This window comes from Sciurus vulgaris (genome assembly GCF_902686455.1).
Source record: "Sciurus vulgaris genome assembly, chromosome: X".
Taxonomy (NCBI): Eukaryota; Metazoa; Chordata; class Mammalia; order Rodentia; family Sciuridae; genus Sciurus; species Sciurus vulgaris.
The window spans coordinates 136609886-136623569 of record NC_136471.1 but is presented as its reverse complement, the minus strand read 5'-3'; the positions used below and the strand labels follow the sequence as shown (position 1 = coordinate 136623569).

The 13684-nt window shown below is 54.9% G+C and overlaps 1 protein-coding gene across 2 annotated transcripts in view; it reads right to left on the bottom strand.

The window, feature by feature from the left end:
• The window catches only part of MXRA5 (matrix remodeling associated 5), a 34246-nt gene extending 20830 nt beyond the window's left edge, over positions 1 to 13416 (bottom strand). For both annotated transcript variants that reach the window (XR_013761041.1, XM_079123112.1), the window contains exons 1-3: positions 13354 to 13416; positions 10981 to 11196; positions 424 to 553 (exon numbers count right to left, since the gene is read on the bottom strand). Coding sequence is in view for 1 of the 2 variants with exons in the window: in XM_079123112.1 (XP_078979238.1) it covers positions 424 to 553; positions 10981 to 11168 (318 nt within the window). In the remaining variant the exon portion in view is untranslated. The remainder of the gene's footprint in view (positions 1 to 423; positions 554 to 10980; positions 11197 to 13353) is intronic.
• Positions 13417 to 13684: the final 268 nt, after the last annotated feature.

Below are 13684 nucleotides of genomic sequence, written 5' to 3'. Positions count from 1 at the left end.
TCCCCAGTATCACACACACACACACACACAGAAAATCTGGTTTATAATTTAAAAAGTCAAAGCCTGGTGGCACACAGCTGTCATCCTAGCAACTCGGGAGGCTGAGGCAGGAGGATGGCAAGCTGGAGGCCAGCCTCAGCAACTTAGCGAGATCTTATGCAACTTAGCGAGACCCTGTCTCTCAATAAAAAATAAAAAAGGGCTGGGGGTGTGGCTCAGTGGTTAAGCACCCCTGGGTTCAATTTCCAGTTTAAATTTTTTTTTTTTTTTTTTTTTTACAGCCAAGAATAGAAACCAGCTCAAAGGGCGGGAACCTGAGGACATGAGGCTCGCGTCTCAGGTCAACAACTAGCACGTCCTCGACCCTTAGGGGAGAATTACAGTTTCCCTTCTTCACAGGCGGACTCGGAGGCCCGGGTTTACCTGCAGAGAGCTGAGGTCTCGCAAAGCCCCGTCGGGGATGCTCGGGATGTCGTTTCCGTGGATCATGAGCAGCTCCAGCTTGGTGAGGCCGGCGAAGGACGATTCCGACAGGGCCTGGATGCTGTTGAACCTGCCCGACAGGAGGGCGGCGGTTAGCATGAGCGGAGGCGCTAGCTTCCCTGGTGGGACGGGGTTCCCGGGCTCCTCGCGAGCAGAGCGAGGTCTGGTCCCGTCCGTCTCCCGGGTGTGAAAAGGCACGACAGCATGTTTATCACCGCTCCGCTGCGGAGTCCGCACCAGGAACGTCGCCTGGAACATGCCCAAGGGGTCAGCGGAGCAGTAGCTCCTGGCGCGACTCAGGGTTCCCCATGAGTCTCTTCCATTAAACTGGTAATAATAATAATGATTGCAGAAATGCGGTCTACTGCCGTGCACAACTAATTAGAACAAATAAGAAATTAAAAATAATGATCGGCACAGAGCTAGCAAGAATGGGTCTGTGGAGGGCCAAACCTGTCATCCCGGCAGCTTGGGAGGCTGAGGCGGGAGGATGGCAAATTGGAGGCCAGCCTCAGTAACTTAGTGAGGAGCTAGCCAGAGCGTACAGCAACTGCCCAACTGGGTCCCAGGGCAGCAGTTACGAAGTAGCTGGGTCTGATTGGCGGGCCGCATCCTAACAGGTGTGTTTCCTGGAGAGAGAACACGTGGAGTCTGGCCTCCTCGGTTGCTTCTGTTGACCCGGGAATCCGAGGAAACACAGCCCAAAGACAGGCGGGTGACGAGCTCACCCCGCACAGGACCTGTCCACCTGTCACTTCAAAGGTGCCCAAATCCAGACCCAAATTTCCAAGCCGATAGGAACGCCGGGCTGGGTGTGTTATTCTCTAAGGTGACACCTTCAAGCTATCAGGTCCCGAGTGCAGGAAATACCCTCCGCAGCATGATCTCGATGGCTGTGAACTCTCTAAACCAACCACCGACTTACGACTGCCTCGCTTTCAGTAAGACCCTGTCACGCCAAGCCCAACACGCGGAATGAAACGCCAGTCAACTTAGCAGGGTGATGTCACACGGAGCCAAAAGGGGACATGGGGGAATGTAGTGCAAGATGCTTCCATTGCCCGATTTTCATTTTGAGCTGGGTCGTCCACAGACCAATGTTAGGATCCCTCCCAGTCCCTGCTCCTGCTCACTGAGCCCTGCTCTCTCTGACAGACATGAGGGCAAAAGTTAACGAGCGCACGCTCAGAGCTGAGCACGCGCTCAGAGCCGAGCACGCACTCAGAGCTGAGCACCCACTCAGAGCTGAGCACGCATCACAGCTGAGCAAGCACTCAGGGCTGAGCACCCACTCAGGGCTGAGCACGCACTCAGGGCTGAGCATGCACTCAGAGCTGAGCACCCACTCAGGGCTGAGCACGCACTCAGAGCTGAGCACGCACTCAGGGCTGAGCACCCACTCAGGGCTGAGCACGCACTCAGGGCTGAGCACCCACTCAGGGCTGAGCACGCACTCAGAGCTGAGCACGCACTCAGAGCTGAGCACCCACTCAGGGCTGAGCACGCACTCAGGGCTGAGCACCCACTCAGAGCTGAGCACACACTCAGAACTGAGCACACACTCAGAGCTCTTTGGTCCACAATGCTTATGCTCTGGGGCGGGATGAAGGAGTCTCTCTGTGGGTTGCTTTCTGCCTTGTGTCCCCCAGTCTTACAGAGCAGAAAGGCTCAGCAGGTCCCCACCTGCCACAGGGAACCCTGTAGGATCCCAACACAGACCACAGACACAGAGACAAGGAAGGGGGATAGTCACGGGACGTCCAGTTCCAAAGTCTACATCCCGTGTTGCAGGTGGCCTCTGGTCCTGTTCAATCAGGACTTAAAAAACCCCACCAAAATCCAACCGGGACATGCCCATTTTACAGAAGGGGAAACTCACACTTCCTAGGAATGTTACCCACAATGCACCATCGCTATGGGTGAAATTAAGATCCCACAGGACGGAGGCTTCTCCGTGCACTCGGACTTCACTAACCGAGTTGGGAGAAGCAAAAAAATGCCGTTGTTTACGTGCTGAGCTCAAAAGGGCTGCATCACGGTGCAGAACTCCCCAAAGATAATGCTGCAAGCCAGGCTTGGGGGTGCACACCTGGCATCCCAGCGGCTCAGGAGGCTGAGACAGGAAGATGGCAAGATGAAGGCCAGTCTTAACTTGGTGAAACCCTCAGCAACTTAACAAGACCGTCTCTCAAAATAAAAGAAATAGCACTGGGGAGGTAGCTCAGTTGGTCGAGTGCTTTCCTCAAATGCACAAGGCCCTGGGTTCAATCCCCAGCACTGCAAATAAATAAATGAATAAATAAAAATAAAAAATAAGAAGGGCTGGGGATGTGGCTCAGCAGGTAAGCACCCCTGGGATCAATCCCTGGTACCAGAATAATTATTACGATTATAATAATGTTGCAAAGATAAAGATACATGCAAAACTCCTTTCTCGATCCGAATAGCAAGGACCCTCTTATGTGGGTTAAAAACTGCAAGATGGGAGCTAATTTCTGCAGACGGGGGGAGAATTTGGGGTCCCGCGTTCTAGGTCTGCACGGTGCCGGGTCAGAGGAGACAGGGCACTCTGGAAAGAACTTGCATTTTGCTCTGGCTCCCGGCTGCCCACTAGGAATGGCCCTGATGTGTCTCCCTGCAGGAGACGGTATGGGACAATGACGTAACGTCTGTAGTCCGGCAGGGGCGGCCACGGGCCCTGGAGGCCCGGGATCGCTGGCTGGAGTGGACTCTGCCTCCTGGCCAAGGAGAGCCCGGGAGACGGGAGGAGACTTGACAGCAAAAGAGACACAAAGCTAGAGTTAGCAGGAGCAGAAAAATAGCCACCGAGTGGTGCGCGCCTGAGAGAAGCAGCAGAGCAAATCCTCTGCAGCCAAGCGCTTCAGATTCGTCAAAGCGGAAACAAAACGTCACGCAATAAAAATGACAGGGCTTCGCGCTTCCGTCCTTCGGGTTCTCCTCGGAAACACCTCAGGGGCCAAGTGCAGGACCGCCTAGCCGTCCTAAGTAGCCCTTTTCTTGGTTAAGGAAACATCTCTTACGTTCTTTCTTTCTTTGCATGTAAATGCAAGCGCACGCGAGCTAGCAGCGTGAGATCATCCAGCAACCGGCCTGTGCGTCATCCTGGCAGATGGGGAGGCTGAGGCAGGAGGATGGCGAGTTCAAAGCCAGCCTCAGCCAAAGCGAGGCCCTAAGCAAATCGATGAGACCCTGCCTCTCAATAAAATACAAAATAGGGCTGGGGAGGTGGCTCAGGGGTCGAGCGCCCCTGAGTTCAGTCCCCGGTCTGTCCGCCCACCAAAAAAACCAACTTCAGGATCACTTGGTGCTAAGGAATTTCGTGGAGAAGACTATCAACCGTGAAGCATGCTGAGATGCCCACCTGTCCCAAGTGACCTGAGTCGACAGTAATGTTCTAGAGACGCCTTCTGCACAAGGGGAACCTCGCCCATGACTCTCCTCGTCCACTTTCCAAATCTGCTTCTGGCCAGATCATTGCAGCAGATGCACCGGGATACGGAGCGGAGCCCGGGCCGAGTTGCCCGGCGGATGAACCTCAGAACCAGGTCACACTGACACCTGGCAGCAAAGGTCAGCTGTCCTAAGACCCCATTCGGGTGAGGCTCCCAAACCTGTTAAACTCAGAGAGACAGAAAACGCACTGGGGGGGCTTGAGGAGAGCAGAAGGGAGAACCCAGCTTCATGGGTACCGAGTTCTTGGGGGATGATGGAAATATTTGGAACTCGGTGGCTGGAGCCATGACTGTACCAATGTACCAGCAGTCACTCAACTACACACCTGGAGGACTGAGTCTGATGTTATTTGACTTTGACCTTTAAAAAATAAAAAGGCAATTTACAGATTCACTTTGTACCTGATGTCAGGCTATGGTTGGTTCTGCAAACCAGCTGCAGGGCTGGTAGAAATGGGAACCAAGGAGAAAAACGTTGCTTAAATTTCCCTCGATTATTGCTTGAAGTTTTCCCTGAAGGAAAGCCTAGTGGTGAGAGCCACCGGGATCCCCTCCATTCTATTCAATACTAGGTTTCTTGGTTCTGCAAGACCTTTTATTTTATTTTATTTTATTTTTGGTGGGGTGCTACTCTAAAGACCCACCCCATAGCCCTGTACCTCTAGGAACACGATTCACCAGGGGGAAATTCATTCTCTTTCTTCGATCGATGTGTCCAGATGCCGACTTTTACTGACAGATATGAAATCTTTCTCCACTTGGTCTTGGCCATATGATTTCAGCCCAGCGTCCTGTGGGACACTTGCCTATGACTCAGCTGCTGTCAGCCATCTCTCTGCTCTGGGGTCTTGCCCAGGGTGGTTCCATGTTTCTGACACTTTTACTTGAATTGTCCAAATCTGAGTTGTCTAACGAGGGTGTGGTAACTGGGCAATTCCCACCGGGGCACATCTGGACATGCCTGGATGCTGTTAGGTGTCATGATCGTGTAGAGTGGATGATGAGAGTCTCAAACATCGATAGCATCAAGGTCTTGGAAATGTGGCCTTAGCACAGAAGTATCTATCTCCACCCATCCATCCATCCTTCCATTACTCACCCATCTGTCTCTCTTTGCATCCATCCATCCTCCCATCCATCTATCCATCCATTCATTATCATCCATCTGTCCATATTCTCATCCATCCATCCATCCTTCCATTCATCCATCCATCCACCCATCCATCTACCCATCCATCCACTCACCCACCCACCCATCCATCCATCCATCCACCGATCCATCCACCCACCCATCCATCCACCCACCCATCCATCCATCCACCCACCCATCCATCCACCCATCCATCCACCCATCCATCCATCCATCCACCCACCCATCCATCCATCCATCCATCCACCCACCCATCCACCCATCCACCCATCCATCCACCCATCCATCCATCCATCCATCCATCCATCCATCCATCCACCCACCCACCCATCCATCCATCCATCCATCCACCCACCCATCCACCCATCCACCCATCCATCCACCCATCCATCCATCCATCCACCCACCCATCCATCCATCCATACATCCATCCACCCATCCATCCATCCACCCATCCATCCATCCATCCATCCACCCATACATCCATCCACCCATCCATCCATCCATCCATCCACCCACCCATCCATCCACCCATCCATCTACCCATCCATCCACCCACCCATCCATCCATCCATCCATCCATCCATCCATCCATCCATCCACCCACACATCCATCCATCCATCCATCCATCCATCCATCCACCCACCCATCCATCCATCCATCCATGCACCCACCCACCCACCCATCCATCCATCCATCCATCCATCCACCCACCCATCCATCCATCCACCCACCCATCCATCCATCCATCCACGCACCCATCCATCCACCCATCCATCCACCCACACATCCATCCATCCATCCACCCATCCATCCATCTACCCATCCACCCATCCATCCATCTACCCATCCACCCATCCATCCATCTACCCATCCACCCACCCATCCACCCACCCATCCATTCCTCTGATCTGTCATCCATCCTGTATCTATTTATCATCTATTTCCATATCAACCTATCTCTCTACCATCTATCTGTCTATCAAAGTGATTCTCAAATAGGAATAGGCTGGCCCCCTGGGGCACACACGGAAATATCTGGAGACATTGTGTTCGGTCCCAGTCTCAGAAGGGGTCCACCACTAGCATCCACCTCAAGCATCACATCAGGGATCTCCTGAAACCCTACAAATAACAGGACAGCCCTGGGCAGCAAAGAGCCACCCTATCTCAAATAGCACACCTGTCCCTCAGGTCAACGGTGCTGAGCTGGACAGGCGCAGGTCTGCCTCTGGGTCGGGCCTGCGTGCTGGCTGCCTCCTGGCTGATCATTACCTAGGACTTCACCACCAGCCTGTCCGGGGTGGGGAGCTCACTCAGGAGGACGCACGCCAGCATCCAGAGCCCTTTCCCTGCTTGGACCACTGGATGTGTCTGAGATCAGTCAGCCACGGAGGAGGCATAGGCGGTGCTGACGGGGTGGACGGGTCACCTCATGCTCTCTAAGAGCTCAGAGGTGACGGGAAGGAGTGTTTTCTTCATTCCAAGTGCAAATGGAAGCGAATGGAGGGCTTTCAGGAAGGCGTGGCCCCGTGGTCACCGTGCAGAAAGCATGAGAGGGAGGCAGGAGAAGGAGGAGACCCGGAGGATGCTGAGGTGGACGGAGGGATGCTGGCGTCTGCCCCCAGGGCGAGGGCAGTAGCAACAGTGGCTGGTGGCAAGTTCCTGCACGTGCTCAAAGGAGAAGCAGAAGCATCTTGGAGACCCCAGATGCACCTCCAGGGGACTTTGGCTACCAGAGCAAAGCCCTGGGCGTAGTAGACGAGACCATGCAGCCAGAGAGGAGAGTGCAGGAGAAAGAGGCCGGACTGGAAACAGAAGGCGTAGGATGTAACACGGAGACGGAGCGCAGGGATGGGGGAATCAGGTTTCTCTCAGAGCAACTGGGGCAGAAAGGATTTGACGGGCTCGGCCCATTGGAGAACATGGGTGGAATACCACGTCCTGCTCCTGCCGTGCAAGACGGCCAGGTGCAACTGGACATCGAGCCTCTAGGGGCAGCCAAGGTGCACAGGACGGGAAGGTGGCCAGATACCAAGTATCAGTGCCGAAGAGTCTTCTTCCCGCTCGGCCCCGGAGGATGCACGTGGATCATCTTTGCATCGTCCTTAGAGCGAGCACGAAATTCCAGATGGCACTTAGAGAGAAACTGACAGAAGGCTGATATAAGCCTGGCAGGAACCCAGTTCTGTAACGTAGAAGCCACTTGGTCAATGTGCTGGAGTACATTTATCAGCCACTGATTGGCACTGACTGCATGCATAGCGAGCTCAGAAAAGGTTGGACACCAGATGCAAGATCGTGTCACAGACAAGAATCAAAAGCAAAACGATGATGTATTTATTTGGTACTAGCGATTGGACCTAGGGGTGCTTAACCACTGAGCTACATCCCCAGCCCTTTTTATCTTTTATTTAGAGACAGGGTCTCGCTGAGTTGCTGAGGCTGGCCTCCAACTTGTGATCCTCCTGCCCCAGGCTCCCCAGCCTCAGGGATGACAGGCATATGCCACTGTGCCCAGTAGGAAAATTAGTTTTGAAAGATGAATATGGGCCATTGAGAAGGTCCAGAAAGAGGTCATGCAAACTGGTCTTGTGATCCGGGGGCCGGGGCGGGGGGGATGCATCTTTAAGAGCATGCAGAACCAGCCCTGGATGAACGATGGTCTGTGTGTTTCTTAGAAAAATATTTGGAAAGTCCTTTTCTGGAAAGGTCTGAGGCTCTCCAAGCAGGGAGCAACAACAGCAACTGCAAACACTAAACACAGCTGCGGGGAAGGAGAGGCTTCACGAAGACTCTGGCAGGGAGCCTGCTCTGCTTGAGAGCCTGGCTCTCTCTCCAAACCGCCAAGAGATAAATCAGATCCCGAGTTTTATCAGCGTGAGGCATCACGCCGTGTCTCCCTCTGTCTCAGAATCTGCAAAAACATGCAGAAGGCTGGCTTCACGGTCTACTTGGAAATCCATTTTCAGAAGCATGCAGGGAGATCATGAGTGATTTTAAAAAGCAGCTTCTTCATCCACAATGAAAGTCAAGCCAGTGGGAATCAACATACATGCCTGTGCAATGAACTGAGGCCTGACGGAATTTCGATTTTCTTTCTTTTCTTTTTTGGATTGAACTCAGGGCCCCTCAACTATGAAGCCACCTCCCCAGCCCTTTTTAAAAACATTTTGTTTAGAGACAGGGTCTCGCTATGTTGCTCAGGGCCTTGCTAAGTTGCTGAAGCTGGTTTTCAAATTGTGATCCTCCTGCCTAAGCCTCCAGAGCCACTGGGATGACAGATTCCTCACCCCCCCCCCCTTTTTTTTAAACATGTGACACAAATCCATCTCAAGATAGCATCGGCATCAATAGGAAAAGGAGCATGTTTATATCTTACTTGCACTGCGACTCCTGGTCTTTACTACAGGATGCTTAAAACAAAGCCTTCAGGAACTGGGCTCTAATTTGGAGGCTGGTTACATTCCATGCTTATGAAATAGTGCAGTTTAAAATGGGTAGTTAGGAAAGCATCCCAGACGCTACTGGGTGCCAACAGCCGGACAGGTATCGACACGACCTTGAAGTGGCTCCAAAGCACGTGTACGATTATCAGCCTTCTCTTTGGGGTGCATGCATGAGGTCAGTCTGTCCTCCCCAGCCCTCTCTGATCGGCCCTGTGCCCATCAGCCACGCCACACAGCCCACGAGTCTCCTGCACCTCAGTCCAGCAGAAATTGGATCTAGGACATGGTCCCGATCCCGGGCATTTCCCGGGGTCCTATTAAGACCCCCGCCCCCCCCCCCCCGAAGGTGCTTCCAAACATGAGCCAGGCTTGACGGACGAGGTGGCTCATCCCAGCCAAGGCCACCAGGTGCTAAAGCCATTCATGAAAGAACAGTCCTTTCCTCAAGAGAGCATCTAGCACCCCGAGAGGAAAGGAAAGAAGGGAAACTGAGTCTCAGCTTCGTCTTATGAGCTGGAATCACCACAGGACACAGTCTTCCATTTCCAAATCTGTTCCAGCCACTTGGTTTTTCTTTTCTTTTCTTTTAGGTACCAGGAATTGAACCCAAGGACGCCCTCACCACTGAGCCACCTCCCCAGCCCCTTTTTAATATTTTATTTTGAGACAGGGTCTGGCTGAGTTGCTTAGAGCCTCACTAAGTTGCTGAGGCTGCCTGGCCTCCTACTTGAGGTCCTCCTGCCTCAGCCTCCCGAGCTGCTGGGATGACAGGCTGCTGCCTGGCGGTCTGAGCAACTTTTACTCCCACGAGCGCGGGAAGAGGTGCTGGTTCCTTGACAGACTGTAAGAAGGGAACCCCGTTTCAGTGTTGCCCTTCTCTCCTTTGGTCCAGCCAAACTGAGTTCCCCAGCGAGCGAGCGGCACTGGGCATGGATCTTCAGACAGTCCAACGGGACAATTTCCTAAGGTTGTGTGGAGAAAATTACTGAATGCCATGGATAGGTAATAGATGCATATCCCTCTACCAAGATGCCAACTCCATTTATTAATGTTTAATAAGTCACTTTGGCCAGTTCATTTTACTAAAAAGTCCCCCTGGGGGACATTGATCAGACATGAATTCAATGTGTCATTCACAGGATAGTAAAAAAGAGCTAATGTGTTTCGTGGGAGAAATCCACGAGATTGGCACCTCTTAAAATTGCATGTGATTCATGATGACTGACCTCTGGGTCTGTAAACTATGTGCGATTAAATAAAAATTAAAAACTGCGCAAGTCACGCTGCCTAAAAATACCCGTTCAAGGGATTTTGGGTTCTTCTTGTTGGTGGTGAATAAGTCGAATCAGTTTATTATTGCAATTGCCGCCAGGGGAACCCAATGAGGGGGTCAACCGTGGGCTAGAAGGAGCATCAGAGTTATAGAACTTGACTCTGCTTGGAGAATTTCATCAGGGTTCTGATAAAGAAAGAAGCAGTCAGGAGAGGGGCCTATGCCTGTCATAATCAGCAGCTCGGGAGGCTGAGGCAGGAGGACGGTGAGTTCAAAGCCAGCCTCAGCCAAAGAGAGGCCCTGAGCAACTCAGTGAGACCCTGTCTCTAATTAAATGCAAAACAGGGCTGGGGAGGTGGCTCAGGGGTTGAGCACCCCTGAGTTCAATCCCTGGTACACCCTAAAAAAATAAAATAAAGATAGAAACTGGCATTGGGTTGAATGGTACCCAGGAGCCAGGTCCATTCCTGGCCAGTCTCTTAGCCAAGCCTTGGTGGAAGGAGGAAAGGCCTGGAAGGGATTCGATCTGTCATGGTAGAAGAGCAGAACTCAACCTTGCTGGCTAGGAGAGGGCAACAGTTGGTGTTTTCTGGTTCTCCTCGGCGCCTTGCATTTGCTGAGACAAACTTTGAAGGAGTCTCCTTTTTTTAAAAGAAAAAAATCTTACTTCACCATGGGAACCGACGACCCTGTTTCTTAAAACCCAAAGCACATGCTGAATTTCAAGAGGCAAACAGAGCACATCTTTGGCATCCTCTAGCCAGAGTCCTAGCACCCAATCCCTCCTGTTCTACGTAATCTTCGTTTTCTGAAGTCTCTCTGTATAAACGGGCACCTTAACTGTGGCCCCGGACATTGCCAGGGACAAAGAATTAAGGACACCGCTCTCTGGGAATTTGCTCCACCAACCAAAGCGTGCAAAGTTCTGAGTGAACTTTGCCGACCTTGTAGCCAAAGGCTGGAGAGAGTCAGGGCGTCGCTGGAACGCAGGCGTCGAGAGGACTCAGAAATGACCCCCTCTACCCGACGCACACGGAGAGAAGCCACGCTAGACAGACAGACAGACACTGCACTCGGGAAGAGACGGGGAGACGCGCAGGTCTGGGCGGACCCGGATAAAGACGCACGTGCGCCAAGAGTGTGGTACGAACCCCAAGTTGATTCTTTCCACGTGCTTAGAAATCCCAGCGGGAACCGAAGCCAAGGACCGGAAGGTGCAGTGGACCTCGCTGGGCACGTAGCAGGCGCAGGGGTGAGGGCAGGCCCGCGCGGCCGGCGGATGGCCCCAGGCCAGGATCAGCACCACGGAGAGTGCCCCCCAGTGCGCCTGCGTCAGCATCTTGTCCGGGTGCGTGGTCCTGGGACACCTGCGGAGCAAGAAGACAGGGAGAGGCGCTTACTTCCAGGCCGCGCGACCTTTCGACCTTCTCTTTAATCGCGACGGTAGAAAAGAACCTTCATTCTTGACCTCGATGGTCGTTTGGGGGAACCGGACGGTGTTGTTCTCTGCAAGCAGGTTGTGCAAAAAGAAGAAAAAGAGAGGAAGGGACCCAGGGGCGACGCATTGGTGCTTTTGCAAAAATTAAATAGGAACGAGTCTCATTCCTGTCTCCTGAGTCCCCAGAACCTGGTACGTATTTGAATTAAAAAAACAAACAACAAAACAACAACAACAACAGAAAAGTTATTTTTGAATAGAAGGATCGTCTTCCTTCAGTGACAATCCTCAAAGTTTTAATGACACCTTTTTAAAGACGCACAAAAGGGAAGGAGATCCGTCACGTCATTCGTGAGGAACAAAGCCGGTTACTTTCTCTTGCGAAAACCCGTGGGTTACACTGGACGGTGGGGTATCGGGGTTTACTGGGGAGGTAGCTTGGGGCGAACCTCTGTAAAAATCGACCCTGAAATAGAGAAAGGACTGCCTGGTGAAGTATGTGCCACCAAACAGACGTGTCCAAGGAAATTAAAAAAATAATAATAAGTAAAGAGATAAAATGCGAAACGCTCGCCACAAAGGTGAGATCGCCGAGCCACCTCGTTCGGACACCGGCGATTCGGTTTTCCCTTCGTGCCTTGGCCTTCTAGAATTTTTGCCAATGCCGGAATGCAGTTTCCTTAAGAAAGGCGATGCGCGCGGACGGTACAGGGCGGCCCGGGACGGAAAGCCGCGCCCGCCCTCCAGCCCCCTCGCTCCCCTGGGGAGCCGCATCCACAGCCCGGCGCTTCCCCGGCTCCGAACCACCTCGAAGTCGGTCCTCCTGCAGCCTTTCGGCTGCGCGCAGAGAACCGGCGCTTTCCGCCAGCCAGACGCGCTCCGCGGCCGAGTGCTGGGAGCCACCGGCTCCTGCAGCTTTGCCGAGGGGGATTTCCTCGCCGCGGGGCGCCCGGGCTTCCCCGCCCGCCGGCCTGGGCGCCAGACCTCGCGGTTGGCTTCCTCCGAGCGCATCCCGGCCAGCGTCCCGCGCCCAGCGCCTGCGGGCGGACCGGGCCCGAGCGCTTCAAGCGACTCCCTCCTCTTTGCTCTGCCTCCGCCCGCTCCTTCTACCCCGGGGGACTCGCCCCCGGGAACCCCAGTCCTAGGGTCCCCCGCTACCCTGCTGGCAAAGCCCTCAGGGCAGCCGGGGATCCCAGGCAAGCTGGGGGCGGCGTCCTCCTGGTTCAGCGCCCGCAACCTGGAGCGTCCGGGCGGGAGGCTCTGCGCCCCTGGCCGGCTTCCAGGGCCCGCTCGGTCTCGCCCAGCCGGCGGCGCGGGTTGCCCCCGCGCGTCCCAGCCGCCCGGGGCGCGGCCTCAACCCATCTCCCCGCGGGCGCTGATTCGCTGGGTTTCCGCACAGCTCGGTTCACATCTGGGACGTTCGTCTGGTCCCCTTCCCGAAAAGGTCTGGGGGAAAAGGAGGGAGAGGAGGAGGAGGAGGAGGAGGAGGAGGAGGAGGAGAGGAGGAGGAGGAGGGAGAGGAGGAGGAGGAGGGAGGAGGAGGAGGAGGAGGAGGGAGAGGAGGAAGAGAAAGGGGCGAGAAAAAGGAGGAGGAGAAAGGTAGTGGGGGCAGAGGAAGAGGAGAAGGGAGGAGAGCGGAGAGGAGGAGGAGGACCGCGAGGAAGGACCGGAGGGGGGAGGGGAGGACTGCGCAGGAAGAGAGAGGAGGAGGAGGGAGAGGGCAGGGGGGGGGGAAGGGAAAGCCGAGCCAGAGGAACTTGGAAAGGGGCCCCTGACGGCCGTTTCCCCGTGATCGCAGGAACAGAGGCGCCCTCACCGAGAAATCCCTTTGGCAGCCCGGCGGAGACGGGCGTGGGGGGCTGCTTGGGAGAGGGAGGGACGGGTGTCGCGCTGGCCAGAGAGAGGGAGGGACAGAGAGCCGGCGTGGGTCGGATCTGCCCCCAACACCCCTCCTAGACAGGGCCAGGACCCGCTGGCTGTGCCTTCTGACCCTCGCGCCCGGGTCTTTCCGCCGGTCCCTCAGCTCTGTTACCCTCGGCGGGCAGAGCCAGCGTCCCCCGCGCGCCGGGTCACCCCGGGTCCTCACCTGCCCTTGGGAAGCCGAGGTACGCGGGAGCGGGTGAGCCGGGAGCATCCACGGGTCTGGGGCGCGCGATAGTCACCGCCGCGGAGTCGGCCCGGTGCCATGCCACTTCCCGGGGGCCCGGGGCGAGGTGCCTCCGCCTTCCCAGCGCGGCAGAGCCAGCCGCGCCCTTTTATCCCCGAGTCCATCGCCTCGGGCCCACCCCCACCCTGCCCCACCCCGGGGAGACGGCGCGCCCGGCCCCTGAGCCAAGGGACCCCTGGCCGCGCCGCTGCGCGCTCAGCCCTCGCCCGGCCTCTTCATGGCAGCCAGGTCCGGGTGGGCACTGCCTCGC